This window comes from Corapipo altera, unplaced genomic scaffold (assembly GCF_003945725.1).
Source record: "Corapipo altera isolate COAL_440 unplaced genomic scaffold, ASM394572v1 22b, whole genome shotgun sequence".
Taxonomy (NCBI): Eukaryota; Metazoa; Chordata; class Aves; order Passeriformes; family Pipridae; genus Corapipo; species Corapipo altera.
Genome location: NW_020884876.1, coordinates 25,548,635 through 25,569,263, shown reverse-complemented (window position 1 = coordinate 25,569,263; position 20,629 = coordinate 25,548,635). Strand labels below are relative to the sequence as shown.

The window sequence follows — 20,629 nt, the reverse complement described above, 5'->3', positions numbered from 1 at the left end:
ACTAAGCCTCACTTAGACAATTTGCTAGGCACTCACGTGCAGAACTATTAAAAATGTGGGGGGACCTATTGAGAATGAAGCTCTCGACTATTTTAGAATAAATACTGATTACACTCATTGCAATCAAACGATATTTCCTTTTTATATCTTTTAAGTATTTGAGGTTTTTCTAGAGCTATTTTTATATCTTCTCCAAGAAAGTGCAGAATTCCTAAGAGGGCACAAGGAATCATTAGACGGTGTGCTTACATTGTGCTAATAGATAATAATGAAAATACTTACTTTTCTAATGTCATCTAAGGTGTTGATCTCCGGAGACAAGCCACCATGTACACACAGGAATTGTTGGTTCATCAGAGCAGCCAAGGGAAGGCAGTCAAAGGCATCCATGCAAGCATCATATACACGTTCTGAATATTTGATTTTACCTTTTAAAGATTAAGATGGTATCAGAAAGTGCCATTAACATTTAAGAAGAAAAAAGAATATGCTTAATATCTCGATCTTGCTCTCACTACTCTGTCTTGCACTGAGGACTGTACCCCAAGTTTACTTCATGCAAAAAATTGCAGGCAGTAAACAACTGTTATTCACCTCTGGAAAAATTCTTCATGCTCTGAGATGAAATTAATAAAAGTTCTGCCAAGTTTATTATAATTTTTCTAAAAATCTGTAAATAAACAATTTAATATACCATTATAGTCTGCCATGAAATCTGTACAGCAAGCCTTAAAACATCTGCTGAATGGTTATCATCTATTACATTATCACTCAATATACTCTCTGTGAAGTAGACAGAATTTTAGCCCAGTCCTTTATAATTAATTATCTACAGAAAAGCCATTAAATGCATGAGGTGGTACATAGAAGCTGAAATGTTAATTTACCAATATGCATACTAAACTCAGTAAACCATGAAGCCTTTGAGCCAATTAACATTTCCTTTATCCCTGACGTTAAAAACAAAACACAGACTTGTGGCAATAGCTTTAGCTTACAGTGCCACAGGAAAAAATAAAAGCTTCATTGTGCAGGTAAAGGTCTACATCTAATGAGCTTTTATGTGTCATTGCATCCTTTCTTGCAACATGGAAAGGAATTCATATAAAAAGAGCATACTGAAAAGTTTAAGCTAACTTTCAGGGTAAATGTGAAAATGCCATACTTAAAGGAAAAAGAAAAAACAAAATAAATCTCCTTGCATTTTTCTCCTGCTGCAGACAAGGTGCAGTGAGATGCCACCTCCTTCCCTAGCGATCGGGGGGATCTGTCCCAGAGGTGCCAGAGCTGCGTGCCAGCAGGTTTTGCTGCCAGGTCGCTGGGTGGGGCAGCAAACTCTCAGCAGCAGCACAGTTTGCCAAGAGCATCCAGGCCCAGATAGCCCCACAGCAGCCACAGGATGCTTCCCAGGCCAGGTTGACAAGCTGAAGTGTCTCGATACCTACTTGAGGAAACCCTTGAGTTTGTACGATGGTCGCTCACCACCTGTTCTGTAAGAGTCTGACCCCTTCCTTTCCACACCACTGAGAGATGACTGCCCTCTCAGGGAACACTAATTACAATTTAAAATTAATGACAGTTAATATGAAAAGTACATGAAAAATTACTGAAGGTGAAGCAGTATCAAATACTCATAAAATAAGAAATTAAGTTGTTGAAAAAGGAGTTAAGAGGAAAAAGACTGAGGTAGACTTACATTCTTGCTTAAATGTGAAATACTCTGTTAAATGTCTACATTCATGATTCCCACGAAGTAAAAACAGTGTTTTTGGGTAAAGGATTTTCAAGGCCCACAAGTACAGCACACACTGTGAATCAGAAGCAAGAAAGAAAAATAGAATTCATAATTAATAACTCAACAACTTATGTTCCCCTCCACCACAAAAAACAGCAGAAAAAAGAGTATTCTATGTGAAATTTATTTTCAACCAATTAACTTTATTCTTCATACACTGCATGCAAGCATTTCTCTGCACTTCAACCTGGACTGGATGAAATCCATATCGGTATATTATGATAGTTTTACTGTTTTACTGAGCGTCACCTCCCTGGTCAGCTGTGCGTTGCCTTCGGCAGCCCCAGCTCTCAAAACAGCAACTGCTCTGCATCTCTAAAATGACGTGTGTGCTCTCCACCTGGAAGGTTAGGCAGAAACCTTCTGTGGAAACAATTTCACCGGAAGATCGGTGTTTCCTGGCTTAAGGAAAAGTTGCCTCAGAACAATTTAACCCATACTTCAGGAAATACCTCAGCTTCCAGTATTACAGAGTTTTTACATGAATGCTTGTTCATTTTTCACTTAACATTGTTCTGTACTTATAACTGGGGAAAAAAAAAATCCACAAAGCTCTTGCATTAAATGCAGTTACTACAAAGCTCCTACTATAAATTTCTCTCTCCTGAAGATTTCTATTTGATATGACAATTCTTCTAGACATGTTTTTAAAGATTAAAAAAGACTTAGAGAGGCTAAGCTCTGCTCAGACCTCTCTAAACCACCCAATTAAAACAGTTGTTTTGAAAACAAATCCACAGCTCCAAGAAAGCTGATGGAAATAAGATCCACTCATCCCATGAGATGAGCCCATCACCTGCAAGAACACTGTACAGACCACAATGGCCTCACAAAAACAGGAGCTAGAAGACTGAACAATTTTTCCTCCAAGCTTTTCCATGAACCGCAGAAATGTTGCACAAGAAATAAAAGGTGTCAAAAGACCCCCACTTTCATTTACAACTACTTCCTAACACTCCCCTCTGTTCTGTTTGGAAAAAAAAAAATTATTTAACTTAATAATCAATATTGGAAATTCAGAAGGTACTCTAACCACGGTTTCAGCTTAGAACAAAATCAGCATTGTTGTCAGTGTAATGCCTCTACATTAGACAGTGTGAATTCCCTTCTACAATTCAGAGTGTCTTGAAAAACAGAGTAATTACTTTAATCATCTCAACATGTAGATTTCAGCTCCCTTGTTTGTTACACAGTCCTCAACTTATAAAACAAACGAAAAGAAAAAAGGATGCAACGTGTTTATGTTTGTACTCACACTATCCATAGATAATCACACAGCAGCAGGGATTTTATATTACTACTCTTTGTCTTGAATTTATTACATGTAAACATCTGAATGCTCTGTCTGTTCTTTCTCCATAATTTCTGTTCTACTCAGAGGGTCTACAGCCAGGGGAAACCAGCAAAAACACATGCATCCTCCTCCCAGCTCATGCCAAGTCTTGTGCCTCTCAGGCGCTACTGCCACTGCAGGAAGTGAGATGTCAGAACGCCAGGTAGATCATGCTAATGTAATCCAGTGTGAAATTATGGTGTTAGGTCAAAGGAATCATCTGCTGTGGTCCACAAACATCCCAAAGTGTGTGCCTGGGGAAAGTCTTCTCTCCCTGTGTAATCTCCAGTAGACTTGGTTTTGAGGGTTTCGCTCCAATGGGGAAGGAAACCTGCACTTCTCCACACCAATAGAGCAATTCTCTGTCTCTGATGGTGACTTGTTAATTCCTCCAAAAATTCCCAGAACCTTCCACTTCTTTGACCTTACTGGCTGATGCAAAAATTTGATGTAAATGCTATGAGACAGAAAGTTTAAAGTGACACCTCCATTTATGCAAAAAGAGTTCCACCTTTTAAAATTGTATCTAAGTTACCTTAAATCCTGCCAAAGCACCTTTAGAAAAGCACAATGATTAGTGATTAGATGAAGTGACATATAAAAAAAAAAAAAAGCTAGTTTACATTGCCCTCATAACTAAGTTTTTCATTTTCATAAAGCCTTGGTAAGATTAAAACAAGCATCAGGTACTTAAAATATCATCCAGATTTGGGAACCAGCAAAAATCAGGAAAGATGGAATTTTTATCTTTTTGACATTTTTGACTACCTTCTATGGATAGACCTCTACATTTGTTTATCATAGACTTATTTTTTCTTTTATTTCTATGCTTCCTTCGAAGTACTCATGAAAATCAGACTGAGAAGATAACAGAGAATCAGTACAGCCCAGAAAGTTCTGTTTCCCTACCACTATTCAAATAATGTAAGCTCACCATTTACATTTTGTGTTGTTTTCAGTAGTGCCATATCAAAGGCTTATTTTGTTTAAATAATTCCTTTAATTTTCCCCCTTTTCAGTAGTCCAGTGAACTAATGTTGTAATAGTAAACAAGAGCTAATTAGCAGATGGTTGGAGTTTTTTCCATGCAAACTAAACACCAAATATGAGGGCAACAATTTTCATGGCTTTTCAACTTGCAGTCATCTACATACAAAAAATTTATGCCCAAACAACATATCATGAGCAAACATTCTGGTTTTAATTTTTTTTCTACTAATGAATTGCTTATCATAATTCTTACTGAAGTCAAAAGATTTATGATAAATTGCCCTTGTCAAAAATCTGAGCTTACGGTCCTCAATTATTTGGTAATGGTGCTTCCCAGCAGTAAAATTTTAAAATATCTTTTTTTTTCCTCTTCAACTTTTTCATTAAGAACATACCATACATCACCTCTGCTGTAACTCAATGCAATATGTACAGCAGGGACCTTGTGATCGGGACATCTGTAAGGTATTTCTGGCCCATTTCTTTCCATCCTATCAAAACAACTACATTTTGTAAAAAAAGTTACATCTCTTAATGCCAGCCCTCAAGCTGAATCACTGCTTACTTGTTTAGAGTCTTTCAGCTGTTGAAATAGCAGATATGTTAAATTTGTAGCAAGAGGTAATCTGTCCACCTCCCAGCTCCTATAGTCAAGCCGTTTTCCTGCTGAGGTTCTGGCAGCCTCATCATCAGGAAAGAAAAGGTCTGTGCAGTTAAGCACTGTGTAAGCCAAAGGTACATATTTTCAAAAAGGACTTAGGATTTAACTCCACTGTTGCATGTTGAATTTGAGCCTTTGCACAGTCTGACATCTCAGCCCGTCCTGAAAAGGAAAACCAAGAGCTCTTCCACACATCTCGAGTTATGTTTATCTCCTTAAAACAAGGAGCCTTGAGAAATCTTCACCATTGCCACTCAAATGCAACCACAGCACCACCTGTAACACAGTGCTTGCTTCTGGGTGCTCTTGCACTGGTTGTACTAGGAAGAAAGAGATGCAGCTCACTCTTTTTGTTGTGTGGCTTTGTATGGGAAACAAAGGATGAACTCTCCCTCCGAATGACTGACAGCATTGGGCTTCCCCCATGAGATGAATTAAGTGTGAATAAGGGGTGAGGTAATTCGTACTCAAAAGGATAGTTTGACCCACACATTGCTAAGGCCTCTACTGATGCTCTGTGACCTGTCTAACAGTACACAGGTACAGCTCCTCATCACACACACCTCATCTAAACATGAAAATTGCATTACTTTAAATGCACTGAAATAACGATACCATCACACTACCGAATACAGATGCAGCTTTCTAAAATGGCGTAACTATCCTAATGGAAACCAAGTACCTTTTTACACACATAACTGCATTCACACTACTGGTGTGACTATTTATTACAGCTATATTTCAGAGACAAACAAAGATACATTGCATCTGTAACCAGAATACTCACACAAGATGCAACTTATTGTCATTTCTGAACTATTATCCCTTGAGCACAGAGAAAGAAAATTCTGAACATTATTGAAAATAAAAAATGTATTATCTTCATTACAACTAGGGTTTCATTCTTTTTTCCCCACAACTTCCAGGGCATTTCATCCTGCTCTTTTATTAACCGGGTTTTTTTGTGTTTCTAAAACCAGTGCTCTTGAATATACAGGTTGCATATTTAAAAATTAAAAAGGCTAATGCTGTGGAAATAGACTTTGTGTGGAGGAACACTGAATTCATTCCTCATGGTCAAGGTCTCAGCTGTTTCCAAAACGTTCAAGGATTTCATTCTGATCACTTAACTTCTGTTTATTTTTTTACAAACATCTGTTGAATATTCCCAAGCTACTTGGGGATCTCATTTTGACCCATGCATGGTATTTTAGCACCTTCAGACTTCAATTATTGCATGACTCTTTCATAGCTAGTCTCCTAGATGATTTTATTAGAAGTGACCATCTGCAAAACACTGCTACTCAGCTTATACTCTTTTCTAATGTTTAGACCACATTACTCCCATTTCAGCCTTTAGAAGTACCTCAAAATATCAAAAAAAAAAAAAAAGAATCTCCTTTAAACCAAAAAATGACTAGGAAATTCTTTTTCTTAAATGTCCCTCTTATTCTTATGGCTAGTACTTTCTAAACAGGTATCCAAGTGCTGGCTTCTAACTCTCCTCTATAGACCTCATGCCTTGGCCCCAGTTGTTCTCTGAGAAAATGGGTCTCATGCAGAGATGCAAGCAGTGCAGGGGAAATCATGCCATCCCATATTCTCTCCCTGCAGCCAAAAGGGGTTCTTGGTATGCTGGTAACTCATTCTGAGAACAAACACCTGGCACAGGACCAGGCAAGCTGTGAGGATGGCCCTGACACACAGATGTTCCCGTCTGGGAATCTAATATATGTAAAAATAATCTGAATTTACTGAATTAGTGAATATTCACAGCTCTGAGGAGCACCGCCATGCAAAAATATAAGATCTTAGAAGATGGAAATTCTTGCTACAGAGAAACATATTTGCTACTGGTATACAGAAGAAAAGGGCAACAAAATTTAGGATAATTAAAGTCCAGGAAATTTCTTTGCTCTGAGAGAAGTGAAAAACCTATTGACTTCACCAGTGAACTATTTCTGACCAGCCCAAAGTACGTTAAATCAAGATATTTACTGGAAAAAATTAACACACTAAAGCAATGGAGGAAACTGAAAGGTGTTTGTTCTTCCTAGAAAGTGCAGACTTGAGAGATAATAAAAACACAATTCCACCAGCATTAACTTCATCTGCAGTTTACTAATATGAATTTATTTACATGCAATTCTTTTCTTGAGAGAGACTAGTTAATAATTTCTAGCAGTTCACTGAGTTCAGAAGCATCTGAAGTACCAGATGCTTTTTCAATTGGTGCAAGGTCCAGTGGTCAAATTCCAGACTCAGACCAAACCCCTCACTTTGTTCTTGCTGAAAATACCACAAAACTGGTTTCACCTCCTGGAATTTCAGTCTTTGCATTCTGGAAATGAAGATGTGTCCATGTTTTGAACCCTAAAACATAACTCCAGTTTTGTTCATTTTGAACATTGGTTTAATTCTCCATATCTTAACTTTGCTCTGTCAAAAATTATGACTATGTACCTTATGATAATCGATTGACATTTAAGTCTGTGTGTTGTTCTACGGGATTGAGAAAGAAAATAATTCCAAGAGTTCATTTACACAATGTTATTAATACATTACGGTTGGTATTTACCCTAATTTTTCTAAGACTGTGATGAAAAACAGTCTGTATGTATACTCCTTACACTGAACAGCATTTATGTCTGCCTTTCAAAAGAGAGCTTTCAGACTCAGGTAGAGATTAGTCATTCTTCCTTACAACTCCTTCCTGCACAACCACTTATGCTCTAACTATTCTTTGGATTTAAAAATAGTCCTCTGTTTTGATCATTTAGGTTTTTACTCTCCATGACCATAAAACTTGTTTGAACGTGAGAACTGAGGGTTTTCTACGCTCTGGAGTAAAACCCCTAGCAGAGTGCAAGCACAACAGGAAAATGTTATCAGTTATACAACCAAGGAAACAAACACACCACATCAGATTGCAGAAATTTGTTATTTTAAGTGAAGAAATGCCCAGGCTTTCACAAAAGATCAAATGGAAACAGAACATAGCTATGGGAGAAAGATTCCATCTGTGCTGAGAAACCTTATCTCATTCTACCTACAATTTGACACTTTTTAATTTTACCTGTTGTAATTTCTTTATTAGTCTCTCATCCTGTGACCCCTTGCTTAGAACTAATTTCAAAGACACAAAACAGACCCCCCCCTCTTCAAGTAATGAACCTAACTCCAGTTAAAATGGAGCACACACGTGAAGGACGGAGCCCTTGGATCAAAAGCTACACAGGGCAAGGACTGACATTTCTGCCAAGCTCCTTATACAAATACTTTTCTTTCCCTCTGTATTATCAAATGCCTTCCACCTACCTTATGCAATTTCTTCCTCTGTTCTTAATGATAATAGCTTGCATTATGTAGTACCTTTCATCCAGAAGAATCACAAATGCTTTGCAGCCCACAGAGAAGGATTATCTCGCCCACTATCAGAACTCAGCTAGGTCTAAGCTCAATGGTGTCACTTTTACGCTAGATATCACACGGCAATCAAGGGGAAATTTTTTTAAAGCTTACATTACTCGTGATTAGTACCTTGGATTAGCTATTTAATTCTTTTGGAAAGACCGCAGAACTGCAATAGTCTCATGCACATAGCAGAAAGGGGAGTCAACAGATCGATGGAAGAAAGATCACTATGGTGTGGTAGAAATATGCACCAAGACCAAGCTAAGGCTGTTTACCACCGTGACTTCTCCAGCACAAAGTGCTGGCAAGAGCTGGTGCCTGATATATGTACTCAGGTCCCCCTCTCCACCAAAAGCATCCTTCCCCTCTAAATACCAAGCTGCATTCTTCACAATTTTCCTTTCCTTGTCACTACTTATTGTCCTGAGTTCATGCCTGAATGCACAGCTCTACATCCAAATACACTTACGAAACAGAAACCTGCCTTTCCTTTCAAAGGCATTCTTTAATCAAGGTGACAGGTGGGGAAAATCAGTTATGTGACCAAAAAACAAAAAAGTGATTTGAGAACCTTACATAAAAAAGAAATAATATAAGTGACAGCTGAGATATTTTTTTGGCACTGGCAGAAGCCAGTACTGCTTCTAGTGAAAAAGTTGTGTTACAGAACGGAAAAACTGAATTCAGAATACAATTTGCTAAGTACATACGCATAGGTTGCTAAATGAAGAATTTTTAGGGGCTTATTCCCTATGCATGAGTTTTTTCCTTTGTTTTATATGGCTTGCTATTGTCTTTAACTGGTAATAGCCCTGGAACAAATTTTGGTAGACTGTCAGACAATTACTTGAAAGCCAAATCAAATCCATTGTTCTATTTGTTATATTAAAGGTATATATACATAGAAATGAAGACAAAACTTTCCTCTTCTGGATACAACTTGACTCAGTTGAAGTCTACAGGAGATATGAATGAGGTTATCACAACTGAAAAATGGCAGTTCAAGACTGAGCTGCACGATGGTTTGAGTCTGTGAAGGTCCCCCTCCACTCATTCCCAACCTTCCCCAAGTGATCCAGTATGGTAATCCACAACAACGACTTAGTTCACAGTTCACTGCAGATCAGTTTTTAAGAAAATCACGAACTCAAGCTCAAAAAAATCATGATCAAAGTGCTGACTTCAGTATGAGTCTAAATCCTGACTATATTGATTTTTGGTAGGTGAGTGAAAAAACCTTGTAACTCTAAAGTTTTTAGAACATTTGTACTTTGAATAGGATATTTCTATTTGCAAAATGTGCCAGAAGATTCTATTAACATTTGAAATTAGTTTTAAAATTAACTAATAAAGCAAAAGTAGTTTTACTGTATTTTATTTTTAAGAAACTTCAAACTATTAATATAACACTGGTAAGATAACGCACTGATCCGTTTTACACATTATAAACAACTTAGCTGCTTGGCATTATATAGTTTTATATCAATATGGCAACAGTGTACTAAGACATAGTATGTAGAATGAAACAGCAGCATATGTGTTCTCACATGATGCCATCTTATCCATCAGACACACACACATGTATCATGTGATCTATATTGCTTCCAACAGATAATGGGCATTCTCCCTTGACACAGAGGGAGTTCAAGTCTGAACTTTTCAGCGAAAGCGGTCAAGCTGTAGCTCAAAAGCTGCTGCAAGGGTTTCTGACTGACTGCTCAATGACTAGATCAAATATGAACTAGACAAACAAATCCAGATCAGGTTTTACTCAATAGCTGCGCACCTCATCTGTCAGTCTGAAAAATCAAGTAGTAACATTGAACAGCAGAAAAAATCTAGTTTGTTTTATGAGCACTGGAACCAAGTGCTCATAAAGGATTTGTACTTGGTATTTGCCTCGCTTCTAGTAAAAGGTGGACAGGTTGGACAGGACACTGTTTCTTTCACTAGCCAACTAAAGATGATGTCATTTGACCTCTGCATTCCACAACCTGACACTGGAGTCTGCACCAGGTCTCGGCACCACCAACTGGGCGCTTATGCACCACTACTTCTCTGTGGATTCAAGTGCTGCATCAAAAGCCAGAGATCATGCACTCCATGCCATATCGAAACAGAACTTATTCTCTTCAGCACAGCATGTTACATGCTGCCCTTTTGTCCATTTACTTCCCATCCAGTCCTTCGATTTTCATAAAATTTCACATCAAGGAAACTCAGATCAAATAAACCCACCAGTCAAACTAAACTATGGGTTGTTCGTTTAGTTTTTCTGTTATGTCTCTTTTCTAATACCTCACGTCTATTTGCCCTATTTAGATTGTGCAAGCTGCAGAGTGACTTGTCTTCTCTGCTATATTTGGATGGCCACTAGTTAGCACCAAGGTCCATTCTATGTCAGCTTTCCAGCACAGATATAGTGGGATTTGGCTGGATTCCAAGCAACCTTTATAAAAACACCACCAGCAAAACGAATTTGGTATTTACAAAGAGCCTCAGTATTCCTGAACTAGTTACGATGCTACATACAAATAGTAGGCTGCAAGCAGTTTTGCAGCCAAAAACAGAAATTAGAAACTTACTTCAATGCTGAAGTACCCTCTGTCCACGTAGTCCCCAAGGAAGAGGTACCGCGTGTTGGCAGGAGAACCTCCCACTTCAAACAGTTTCATCAAGTCAAAGAACTGACCATGGATGTCTCCACAAACTAGAAGAGAAGAGGAACAATATTTAGATCCACCATGCAAAGATCATCTTAGGCACACACATTACAAAGTCACTGTGTTATAAGAAATGTGTTACTGCAATTTTGTGCATCATTCACTAGTTAAACAACTAGTGAGCACCGGCAGAAGTGCTCAGCAGAAGCTGTTTTTCTATGATGTACATCCATATATGTGCACGCAAAAGGCTACCAAATAATTAAAGGAGAGCCATCAGGTAAATCTAACCTATAATTATTTTCATAGGTATCTGCCTGTTCCTCCTACTGCCAACCAGAGCACACAGTACTGGCAATAGTAGTAAGACAAACCAAAGCTGCCCTGAAAGAGAGAATATGTTCAAGCAAGGTTACTCTTTCTTTTAACATTTCTCTTCTATTTTTCGTAGTCTTAAACCTAGAGGAACCCCAACATGCTTTCCATAAAATGCAAAGCATGCCTGTCCTGTGCATGCCACTGGTTAAACCGACACACTTCTGACTTCTGGTTTCTGTACAGAAAAACGGTCTGCTTGCTTTCCCAAAGCATGTCTTACACAAGAGGACCCCGGTTGTTTCATGTTTTAACCTCTACCCCTTTATTTAACCTCATATAATTGTGATTTGTTCTACTTCACTGCAGTAAAGTCAATCTAACAGGCAGCTTTCCTAGAAAGAGCAACCCCAATAAACGTGACAGACCAAGCACAAGTGACACACAGCCCAGGCTAAGCGGGGATGCCTCTGTCTGTGCCTTAAGGGCAAGACCTTGGCTTGGTTATCCTGTGAAATTGCAAACTCCCTGGTGGGTGATTTCAAGCATCTGCAAGAGGTTAGGCAAGGCATTTGGAGAACCCCATGGAAACCTAACCAAAAGTGCTGTGTCAAAACCTGCTTTGTTTTGCCTTGCTTTGTTTCTTCTACCCAAGAGAGTAGGAGAACTTCCCACACACATACCCTGTTTAGGGCCAAGCCTGGGACTTTTATGGCAATGATTCTTAACAAAGATGTTAACAGTTCTGACTTACTGAGGTCAGTTTAGACTGGTTTTCCCTTTAGTGACTCAAAAAAAAAAATTTGATTTTCAAACTCTGAGGGTGATTATGAAGTAACTGAAGAAAACCAAGGACACAAGATAGGCCTGGCAACAGCAGCCCAGCTTCAGTAGAATTCAGATGCTCTCTCTGATGTAATGGTCTTGTTCCATCACGGATAAGCAAACCTCACATTTTTCACACGCCATGGAGAAGCATGAAGTCACACCTCCATATAGATACAAAAGGACTATATACAACAGCTGTAACACCAAAACCAACAAACTCACAGTGCAAAAAGTGTCACATCTCAGTCCAGTGTCGCATTATACTTTTTAACTCGTATCCCTTTTCTCTAAATGTATACACTAATAATAGGACCTATATAGTGTCATTCCATCAAAAAAAAATAAAGACAAAACCAACCCCCATCCCAACCAAAACCAAGCAACCACCCACCCTCCGAATACAGAAAAACCTCACCGATGTCCCAATCACTCTTTCATGAATATTTATGTGAAAATGGTGATAGTATTCACGATTGCTTGCTAGCTGATCATTCTGCTGTGATAGTAACATGATATTTTCCCCATAAAATAGCATATTTTATCTTATCACCACTGTGCTACATTATATGATCTTTTTCCAAGTTGAGTCCCAACTGTGAGTTTCAGATGACAACTTTCATGCTAAAAGCCATCAACAGTTACAATTTCTACCTAAAAATAATATCTGCCATTAATTATGCAAAATAAATACTATTTAAATCCTCAAGTGGTATAACACCACCACTGTTTCTCTAAAAAAAAAAAAAATCTGTATCCCAAAAGGAATTTTTCAATAACACTTTTATTTGAACACATTAATCTACCAAACTTCTTGACTGTACTCCTCTGCATGGACACTGTGGGAAGATTAAAAACACGTGTCGCATATTGATGGCCAGGCAATCTGCTCTCCTAACTTCCAGCAGAAAAGCTTTTAGTTATGTAACTGTACAGCTCTACCAATTATCGCCCGCCCCCATTTGCTCCAACTGCAAAAGCCTGAAGTTGAACAAGACTGAAAGATTTTTAAATGGATTTAACTTTTGTACTTTCACTTAAAGCACAAAGAAACTAGACTTTTTTTTTTTTTTTTTGGTATGCAGATGTGTGAACAGGTAAATACATTGAGGTCTTTACATAGAAACCAGAAAGCTTTCTCCAAGTAGCTGTATGTCCATGGATTTGTCACAAGTCAGAAAAGCAGTGAGCAAATCAGTGAAGAAGACAGAAATAAAAAGTGCAGAGCTCTGCAATCCCATGACTTCCAAAATTCTGAATTGGTCTTAAGAATTGATACTAGATTGATATTCCAGGCACTTTGCACAGAGCAGCCTACTTCTTTTAAACTTGGCAGTAGATGCAGAAATGTATCCAGGAAAAAACAAACAAACAAAAAACCCCAACACCATGACAAAAAACCCCCCCAAGCTAAGATATAAAGCTGAAAAGCCCAGCCCCCAAAGCCAACCTTGCCAATTGAAGTCGTTCCAAAAGAGAAGCATATAATCAGCAGGTAAAAAGCAGTGGGAGGAAGATACTCGAAATTAAGAGTTAGCATTGAGATTCAATTTATTATGGTAAGATCTCAGAACAGAACTCCTACTGAAAAACTACACTGTTACATACAGTTAATCCAATCAGTATTTTGCCTGGAATAGCATGGAATATCTTAAGGATTTCACACTTTCCAGGTCTGCATATATAGACTTGAAACATCCTTGCAGTGTAAAACTCACATTCTGATGAACAGCCTTATTTACAAGTAAATTGAAGGGCAATTTTGCCTGCATACAGTACTGTGCTCCATTTGTAGTTTGAAAGCAACTGTTTCTAATGCTATAGTTTTGTCACCTTTCTTTTCCAACTCTAAATTCTTATGAACCTCAAATCCAGAAGATTTCCCTGGAAGGTGAATCTGATTCTTTATCTTTCATTAGGTGGGGACAGACGAGATCCAGCATCATATTTCCATTCATTCAGAAACATCCACCAGCCAATAACTCTGTCATAGTCTTCCCATCTTGTGTTCACTAACAAAGAACCTTGCAGCACTGTCCCAAGAGCCCACAGGAGAGGGTCCATATCCACTCCATGTTGCTTCTACAAAACTAAGTCCATTACCTTCATCCTTCCTGCTACAGAAAGAAAAACTTAAAAGCACACTAGTTATATAGTCAGGTTTACTCTTTTACAAGCATTGCCACTGGATCTGTCGCTCTGGCCAATTTTGCCAGGCAAGTCCTATTTTTTTATACTTGTGCAGGCCCTTTTTTGGTACTGGAGTACTTGCTGCCGAACAACACATGCAAAGAGATATGAATGTTTTTTCATCAAATAACAACAAAATAATGCCCAGCACAGTGAAGCAGGAAATGCAATTCTTAATTAAGATCTCCAGGATCAACAAATTATGGATTTAAACTATGGACAAAGGGAACATAAAACATGGTTTGTACGTGTGTGGGATGAACATTAAAAGCAGCTGTGTTTGTACAAAAAAACACACAAGAGGAGGAATTCACATATTTTCCAGTATCACTGATTCCCCAAAAGTGACATCAAACCATGGCCTTTTTACACTCATCCATTTATGATAACAAAGTAATCTGACAGCAATTTTTTCTCCCCTAAAAAGACTGCTCTGCTTTATTTACCCAGAGCTTTTCAACTTCCTTTATTTTCTTAAATTGCCTCTGGTCAACAACAAAACAGTGTTTCCACTTCTTACTATTTTCAGGGATCAGTTCAGGCACCAAACTTGTTGCTAAAGAATTTGTCTATCTGAGCCTACCAATAGCACACCTAACCTCTCAAGACAGCAAGCCCTAGAACTGCACAACACAGTCGTAAAACGATGTTTTAAGCTATTTGAAGCTGATGTCCTGATCTTCGACAAATTAACTGTTAGCAAAATCAGAAAGCTTAAGAAACACTGGTGGACTCCTTGGAAATTTATCCCAGTTGGGGAAGTTTTCAGGGAAGACATGGGCTCCACCACAAGATTCAACTTCACAGGACTGCCCCTGCAATTACTGAGAAATCACATTTCTAAGCAGCTTTTCCTACTTGTTATGATGACTACTTTGATCCACTAAAGCATCTTAACCTATAGCACCAGAATATAAGTGTCTATAAAATACTATTTTATTTTAAAAATAGAAATTAGATATGGAAGAGAGACAGGAGAAATATTTTTGTCATCCTAGTACAAATTAAATTATGTTTCTGATGGTTTCACTGTGAGGATCTCTCTTTGATTTATGTCAAAGGAACAAGCAATATTGAAACAGGAACCACTGATTTCAAGTGGTACTAGTAGCGAAGGAAATCCAAAGCTTAGCAGTGGTTTTACCAGTTATTTATAGATGACAAAGTGGTATAACAGTGATTTAGAGTGCAGTGTTTACTGGCATACATAAAACATCTGTGAATGCTTTTCACCTACCTTTCTTCAGATAACTAAATGCCCTTCACTACATAGAGACTCAATCCAGAGATTATTCTGTGTGGTTTCCCACTCCAATTGGATATTAGGAACAAAATTTATATTCATAGTACATTAAACACTGTCAATTCACAAATTTTCTATCTGCAACAGTTTGGATATGCTGCACTTATTTTCCCATTTATCATATACTTAATTGGCGCAACATTACAGCCTGATAGTAAAATACCATTACTGTTTCAAGTGAATTTCCATTCCATGTATCACAAGATTATACTCTCATCTTCAAATGCCATCGGGTATTAGGAGCAGATACGCAACACTCTTTTCATCGGCTTCTGAAGCAACATCTGCAAACTCACACATGTATGACAATTAAAAACAATGAAGAAAAGACACCTTTTAAACCACTGTGTAGGGAAAAATATCCATCACTTGAAAACTTGTTCTTTACAATCACTGAGCTAGGGATGTTTTTGCATTGAGAACCAGGAGACTGTGCTTGAGCAAAGCAGCACATGATACTGAAATCCTAAGGGAGAAAAACACCCTATTGAGTTACACTCCAGAATGCAGACTGCAAATCCCACAGAAGGTTGTTCTGTACAATGTTTTGGAAGTGTTTAGCTGCTTACCATTCCATTAGTGAGTAAATGCTTCCAAGATCTTACTGCTTTTCAAGGACACCTGGTACTTACAAATCCTTACTGACTAAGAAATGAGTGCACCATGTAAATCTGGACATGTCTGAGCTGACTTGTGGATAGTCCTTTGCACAGATCTACAAAATAAGATGGTAAAGAGGCTGCATGCCCCAGTGAAAAGTATGTCCTAACCATTTCTCCAGGGAAGTAGTTTGAAGCAATGAAAACTTACAAAGGACTAAGTGAAGAAGACAAGTGAGGACGAAGTACTTACAAGCAACAGTGGACACATAAAGGCAAAGCAAAAACACCTAGACCAACTTTTGTAGCTGAGTTGTCAAAAACTGGGTTTTCTTAGACAACTGATAAATCTGAGGGAAAACATCTGCAAGAGCTATATGCATGAAATTCTCAGGTGCTTCAAGAAAAACTACTGTATTCTTCCTGAAGGGCTAAACTGTTAACCAGGAGGCTCTTGTTTTCCTCAAAATTTAAGCACAAAATCACATATAAGGGTGACATGTCCTTGATTATGCAATCTTTCAGCTTGAATGAGCTTTGTTTCCAAGTGTGTTTCTGAGAAACATTATATATTGTTACAGCAATATGAAATATTCAGAATACCAGTTTTATTCCACACTGATTTTTTTGGGGTTTTTTATTGCTAAAGAAAGAGCAATTTTCTTCCTTATTTTTTGGAGAACAAGAAGGAAGGAGAAGTACAAAATAAAAGAAGAAACTTCATAAGTTTTTGTTTGTAGCTGCTCACTGAAGCACTGCTCAAGACACAAACTCTGTGGTTAAGTTACATCATCATACAGTTTCGTTCCTGTTTATAAGTGAGATGTTAAAGGAACTTGCAGACTTCATTACTTACTCAAATTAGTCAGAATCATTCAGACAGCTCACTAGGTAACTTGTCCTAACAAAACTACAAGACTCAACATAATGGGCTTTCCTATGAATGTTTGTTATACTAGGTGTATTGAACAACACAGCTCTATTTCCAAAAGAAGTACGATCTCATTCATATTCATACCTGGTTACCTAACATGATTATAACAGGCTGTCATCTATCCTCTCCCTTCAATCACTGCATGCGAATTGATGAGTTTATACTACCAGAGTGAACTGGCATTAACAAAAACCTGTAATTACGTATTTTCATAAAGAGGCCTGTTTAACCAAAGATGAAACCATTAATCACAGAGGTACAGCAAAGGAAACAGCAAATGAACTATCAAAGCCACATTTGCCTGTGTTGTCTGGTTGTCAACTTTCCTTCTTTGTATAGAGGAAAAAAAAAAACAACTTGGAAAAAGCTTTTTTCTGGGTAACACACGAGGACACTATACTATGTTCTGCTCTGTCAACACTTGCAATTCCAGTGTCTGTAAAGATCACCCACGCTCACTCCTTCTAATAGGAGTTAGTTTTCTCCCACCATTCCCTGAAGGTTAGAACAAATTAATGACACTTGATTTGAAGAGACAGAGTGAAAAAGAGAAGAAAAACATCACATCAGAAAAGACCTTCAGGACAATAGTCATTAATATTCTGTGGTGAAGCAAAAAAAACCCCTAACCCATGCAGCAGCAAGCCCTTCAAGATGGTAAGCCTAGAAAAATATCTTCACCACAAAGTTTTTAAAAATAGCTCCACAATATTACTTTTTGTGTCACAATATTATTTGCAGTGTCTCTAAACAAAATAAAAACCAGGTACATAAGCCTAGCCAGCAGAGGAGTGCCTTTATGTATATAAGAAATATCAGAAGCAACTGTCTCAGGAAACAGGCTCTATCAAGTACTGTAAAACCTACACTGGCAGAGAAAAATCCCTTCCCTCCATGCCCCTACCCCAGCTGAATTTTTCAGGAGAGTGTCCTGAGTATCCCAGCAGCGAGGTGCTAAATGAAAATTTTGAATTCCAGGTCAAAGCCACATAAGAGAGTTGTAGTGGAAAGGGGATGGTAATCTAGTGAATATTTTGCAGATCTTTTTTCCAAGATCAGCAGGGATAGGTGCTTTCATCGCATATACCAGAAGATGCTGAATTAGGTCACAGAGGGAGGAAAAAAATGTGATAGGACTAAAACATCATTCATTCCCATACACATCAAAGAAACAACTGTCTCTTCCCCTGCCACCCTCCAAGGTCAGCACTGCCCCTGAGCATCCTCCACAGCAAATACAAAAGCAAGCATACTGTCATTATCTCCTGTTAATGCACCCTTAGCATCAGGGAGCAACGCATATTCCACAAATAACCCCATCAGAAGGATTACTTGTAAGGAAAGTGCTTCACTGGTGTTTGGATCAGGATTTCCAGATCATATCCTGAGATGAAGGTTATTTATAGCAATAGGAAAATTCTCGTATCCTCAGTTTTACAGATGTAAAAAACAAAAGGCCCAAGGAATTTTAACAGTTTATAAAGTCACAGGTTCAGTCAGCAGGAAGGCAGGGCTAGCCTGAGAGAGAACAATACATCCTCATATTGCTCCATACAATTCAACACACCAGAAGAAGACAACCCTTTCAGTGAGGAAGGAAGGTCCTGCACAAGAAGTGTTCAGGCACATGCTGTTTTTAAACACAATGTTCCAAATGAAATTTAGGGAAGGTGAAACAAGGCAAAATGAGAAAAGGGTTTTTGAAGAGGAAAAGCTCAAATAAAGCAATATTTTTTTTTGTTAATGATTTATTTCAACACTTAGGATCAGGTTTCTTTACAATTAGTTTTTCTCTCAGCAGTGCAAATCCCAACCCCAGTAAAGTTAAAACAAAGGCACTGGTATTACATGGACACAGTGATAGTTCTATAAAACCCAAAGAAACCTTTGATGGATAGTATCCTCGTTTGCTCTTCCATATGCTGAATTTTAGTATTACCCTCACAGACTGTAATACAATTACCTTCCAAGCACCCAACAATTTACAAGATTTTAATGGTAGCAGTATTAACATGTCAAGCTTCAGTATATGAATGCCTAGCATCTAAAAACCCAACCACAAAAACGTTCATGTTGGTTTGTAATATAGGTTTTCCAATTTCACCAGGGGATAACATTTGCTGTCACAGTTTCCTCATTTTGTGCCATCACTGCCCTGTTTTATGCTTCATCCCACACCCACTAGTGATTTTATTAAGAATCAGAAACAATACTCCATGACAAAGAGCATCCTCCTTCCTTCAGTAAAACAATTTGTCTTATCAGCAGAAAACAAATATTTACTCACCACAAACAAATGTATTTTTTCATTACCTTTGGATCTATAGCACACTGTCTCTATTTCCCAGAAACAGAAGTTAAGAGAAAATAAAAACAGTATTTCTCAAATTCCTGTGCTCTTAATAAGCAACCAGCAGTCTCAACATGGATACTTGTATGCACCCTGAGTTGGAAGAGCGAGCACAATTAGCTTCAAAGAAATTCAGTCAAATTCAGCATTTGAGCCTAAATTTGGAGCCACAAGTGAAAAGAGTTAGCACTGAAGACCTACTGAGCTTTAACCTCAGCTTTTGCACCCCTGTCTTTAAGGTGCTTGAGCTATTACTTTAACCTTTCTGTACTATGGGTATTCATGTGATAGCCTATGGCTGTAAGGTTAAGGAAATCAAGTAACATGCAAACATGCCCAATTCTAGTTCAAGACACAGATGATGATTTTTTGAAATTATAGAATCCAAATTCCATAACCAAAGTCTTATACATATCTAATTCTTGGTAAAAATTGCTTAACCTTTGAGGAAAGTGCTTTCAAGTAGAAGTAATTTCTGTCCAAGTAAAAGCTCTTATGACAATTAGTTATAGGAACCAGTGCAAGAAAGAGTTGACCACATTAATTTCCTCTTGCTGAAAACATATACCTAAACATGATCTTGTGTAGGTGGTTAAATCCATATGCTGATCCTAAATCAACATGGATCATAGAATGGTTTGGGCTGAAACAAACTTCTATCACTTAATGATGATTATTAAAATAAACAAAAAGAAGTCATGCTGATGAACTGAATAGTCTTAATTATGTTTCTTTGTATAACCTTTTTGTTACAATACATAATGAGCGCATGAAAGTTAGAGAGGATTCTAGGAAGCACCAGGGGTGGCAGAAAGGTATACTTGGGCTAGCTCCTGCACTGTGCTCCTCAAGCAAACTAATCAGTCTCTCCCCATATATTGACAACTGTTTTCCTAATGTCTGGCTGAGGAGCAAAAAAACCCAAAAAGTCTGAGGAGGGGAGGGACAGGAAAGAAGTATTACTTTGGCAGAAAGCCACATCACATGCAGAAAGTTGTTTTGGGAGGTGAGTACTGCTATTCAGAAACAGAGATAAGAAGAGAAGGTCACTAGGTTGCAAAGAAAAAAATAGTGAAAAAATGGAAAAAAAATTCTATTACACTGAATTGGCATTTATGGCACCCTTCTGGTCTGTAGCCTATCAGTAATCTCTAATATGTCATCTTTTCAGGCTTCTAATATAGAGTTATCAGATAGATTTTTAATGATTACAGACCAGACATTCCAAGGGGAGGTAAATAAGTGTTTAATACGTCA

The 20,629-nt window shown here is 37.9% G+C and overlaps 1 protein-coding gene across 3 annotated transcripts in view; it reads right to left on the bottom strand.

Annotated features, from left to right (window-relative positions):
• Positions 1–20,629, bottom strand: part of PPP3CA (protein phosphatase 3 catalytic subunit alpha) — a 185,457-nt gene that overhangs the window by 43,007 nt on the left and 121,821 nt on the right. For all 3 annotated transcript variants that reach the window (XM_027635845.1, XM_027635846.1, XM_027635847.1), the window contains exons 3-5: positions 10,779–10,903; positions 1,697–1,808; positions 283–428 (exon numbers count right to left, since the gene is read on the bottom strand). In XM_027635845.1, coding sequence (XP_027491646.1) covers positions 283–428; positions 1,697–1,808; positions 10,779–10,903 — 383 coding nt within the window. The remainder of the gene's footprint in view (positions 1–282; positions 429–1,696; positions 1,809–10,778; positions 10,904–20,629) is intronic.